The sequence below is a fragment of the Chrysochloris asiatica genome, unplaced genomic scaffold (assembly GCF_000296735.1).
Source record: "Chrysochloris asiatica unplaced genomic scaffold, ChrAsi1.0 scaffold00098, whole genome shotgun sequence".
In the NCBI taxonomy this organism is placed as follows: Eukaryota; Metazoa; Chordata; class Mammalia; order Afrosoricida; family Chrysochloridae; genus Chrysochloris; species Chrysochloris asiatica.
Window position 1 is genome coordinate 1,109,932 of NW_006408616.1, and position 3,457 is coordinate 1,113,388.

The 3,457-nt window shown below is 34.5% G+C and overlaps 1 protein-coding gene across 1 annotated transcript in view; it reads left to right on the forward strand.

Annotated features, from left to right (window-relative positions):
* Positions 1-3,457, forward strand: part of CMAS (cytidine monophosphate N-acetylneuraminic acid synthetase) — a 27,820-nt gene that overhangs the window by 12,129 nt on the left and 12,234 nt on the right. Inside the window, exons 2-3 of the mRNA XM_006866938.1 lie at positions 354-496; positions 1,426-1,581. Coding sequence (XP_006867000.1) covers positions 354-496; positions 1,426-1,581 — 299 coding nt within the window. The remainder of the gene's footprint in view (positions 1-353; positions 497-1,425; positions 1,582-3,457) is intronic.

A 3,457-nucleotide genomic window follows, 5' to 3' on the forward strand; every position in this document is an offset into this window, starting at 1 on the left:
ATAGTTTTTGTGTATTCATGTATCCTGTATTAATATATATATATATAATACCCAGCCACTCTGGGTATTATTCAGGGTAGTTATGAGTCGGAATCTACTTGATAGCACTTAACAATAGCGTACATATAAATAATACATTTTTGATTCCTGAATTTAAAAATACATGTATATAAAAATGATTTATAATGAACTTTTCTGAAGTTTTGTATTTTTATGTATAGCATTTTTATGGTACAAGTCTATTTTAATATTATGTTAGCTATATTCTTGGGTTGCAAAGCCCCTTTACTTTTAATTATTTTTGATGATTTGACTGCTTGTTTATTTTTTATTATTTTATAATATTTGAACAGTGTATGGGTTTCAACAGACCATGAAGAAATTGAGAATGTGGCCAAACAATTTGGTGCACAAGTTCATCGAAGAAGTTCTGAAGTTTCGAAAGACAGCTCTACCTCTCTAGATGCCATCATAGAATTTCTTAATTATCACAATGGTATGACTTTTATTAGTAGTTAATTTTAAATATTATGTAATTTCTACTTATTTCTCATTTCTAAATACTTATTTTAACAATTGGATTTAAGATCTTAGTATGAGTTGTGTGATAAGAACTTTTCCAAATTCAGCAACCCAGATCACAATTACCAGAATGCTATGTAGGTGTAATAAACAAATTTAAAGTTGGACAACATATCACTACTGAGTAATTTAAAGATGGACAACATATCACTACAGAGTAATCATACTCTGATGAATTTTCTCAGGGTACTTATATGGACATTAAATTTTTTAATTGTTGACAGTTCTGTCAGACATATAAACTTATAGAGAGGATTATGTGCTCAAACATTATCAAAGCATAAATAGGGACCTTACTGAGACAATCACAAGATCATAAGCCATGGTTATAAGACCCCTGGCATCTCTGAAACAGGACATGTTTATTAATCTTCTTCAATTGTTTTCTGAAAGAACAAGTTTCAAGTGTTTCAGTGAGCCTGTTCTCATAAATATAATCATGTGAAACTAGACAAGCTACTTCTAAGAGCAATAGCTCCAGGCAAAGTGATAGGCATTAGTAAATATATGTGTGTATATGTGTATGGAGTCCTGGTGTAGCACTGTGGGTTAATGCGCCAGACTGCAAAGCCATTTGAATTGCAAGGTTGGTGGTTCAAGCTCACCAGCTGCTCCTCAGAAACCGTCTACAGGGTCGCTATGGGTCAGAACCGGCTTGACAGCACTTCACAACAACATTTGTATATATAGAGAGAGAGACAGAGAGACAGTGCTCATAAGTTTCTAGCATTTAATAAGGTGACCATTAGTGTTTAGGATAAGATAACTCTGTTTACATAAAGCAAATTATCACTTTATTTCATAAACTTTATTTTGATATTTTCATTTCTTCATCTTTTTAAGAGGTTGACATTGTAGGAAATATTCAAGCTACTTCTCCATGTTTACATCCTACTGATCTTCAAAAAGTTGCAGACATGATTCGAGAAGAAGGATATGACTCTGTTTTCTCTGTTGTGAGGCGCCATCAGTTTCGATGGAGTGAAATTCAGAAAGGAGGTAATGTGTTATCAGTCTCTATTTTAGCTTATTTTACTGAGAAAGAGTTTTTCTTCTTTTCATGTAGAAATATTCTTTAGGAATGGGGAGAAAAAAGGGGAACAGTAAAATAGAATGTGAATTTTAGCTATATTCATAATAATTTCTAAATCTCCCTATCATTGAGGAAGATTATTATTGTTAAATGCCTTCAAGTCAGTTTTGACTCAAAGTGACCCTGTGTAGGGTTTCCAAGGAGTAGCTGGTGAGTTTGAACTGCAGACCTTGCGGTTCACAGTCCAGAAGATAATGAGACCAAATTAATTCTTTGCTTCATTCTTTATAAAGGCACATTCTTTGACAATTGAGGGAGATACAAAGGTAAGTCAAAAATTATTGTCACTTGGGTTCCAGTTCATACATGCACGGGTTTATTCTAAACAAAATTTGTTTATAAACATGTCTCTGTAATCCGTGGAGGGCTGCATACAAGTTCTCTCAGTAATAGAGAATGAACTTGTTTAAGTCTCATTAGCTTGACTTCAAAAAACAGGATACCCTTTGTGCCATGTTAGAAAATGAGTTTGAGGCCAGGGCTAACATCAATTTTTTAAACAATACACAGTGGACATCTTCCCAAATCATTGAAGCTTTTGTCACAAGTTTACAGAAATTCTGCCCCACATAAAACAACAGTTTATAAATGATTGAAACCTTTTAAGAAAGGAAGGTTGTTGTTAAGTGCCGTTGAGTTGTGGTTCCGACCCATAGCGACCCTGCATAAGGTTTCCAAGGAGCAGCTGGTGGGTTTGAAAAATGAGCCAAGAGTGTGAAGACCTAACAACTTTGACAAATTAATAAACTAGCTAACGTCCAGAAACCGGTGGAATAAGACAGTAGAATTACCAGTGATGCCATCACTATTAAAGTTGGGATCTCACATGGCTTGACATTTTCAATATAAGTGAACACCTTGACCTCAGCAAGCTTTTATTTTAATGGGTGCCAAAAGCATTCTGTGAAGATCTGCTAGCTATAAAAGAGTTGATATTTCCAACATTCTTTTAAGCAAGATGAAAGTTAATGAAGATGATTTTTTTGGAATGAATTGTAACTGGGGATGAGTCTTGGACATCTCAATATGATCCAGAGCGCAAAGACCATTCAAAACAGTGGCTTCTGATGGTATATTAAACCCAGCATATACCGGCAGAAAGGCAAAGAAGCCAGCCCAGATTGTGGTGACTTTGGGATTCCCAAGGGGTAATCTTAATTGATTTTGTGAAACAACAAATGTTCTTTCATTACAGTTCAGTTTTTAAGAAAAGTGAAAATTGCATTGGTAAGAGAAAAGGCGAGGAATGTTGTACCGAGAATTTTTTCCCCATCCTGATATTCCTGCTCATTCTTTAGGGTAGCAAGGGCTGTCATAGGAGAATTTAATTAAGAAACTTCATGCCATCACGCTATAGCCCTAATCTTACCCCTTCAGACTTCTTTGTTCCCCAGATTCAAAAAATTTTGAAAAGGAACATGATTTTTTAATCCCTTGAGGATTCCAAAACTTCTGCTTTGGTGTGGTATAAATCTAAGAGCACAGAATTCTTTATGGAAGGGTTAGAGAGATGGAAACTCTACCTTCAGAAATATATAGCCATACATGGAGACTATGTGGAGAAAAAATATCTTCACATTTTTATATTTTTGTTCAATAAAGGTTTCTTTGTTTTAACATGCAGCATGAAAGCTGAAAAAACTAAAGAAAAAATTCAAGCCTTGAGTTGCAATATTGAAGAATTCTATGGGCAAATTACTGAACAATTCTGAAAGCATTAAAAGAAGGTAGAATACATGGAGTCCCTGTACCAAAAAGAATTGGTCAACATGCAACCATTTT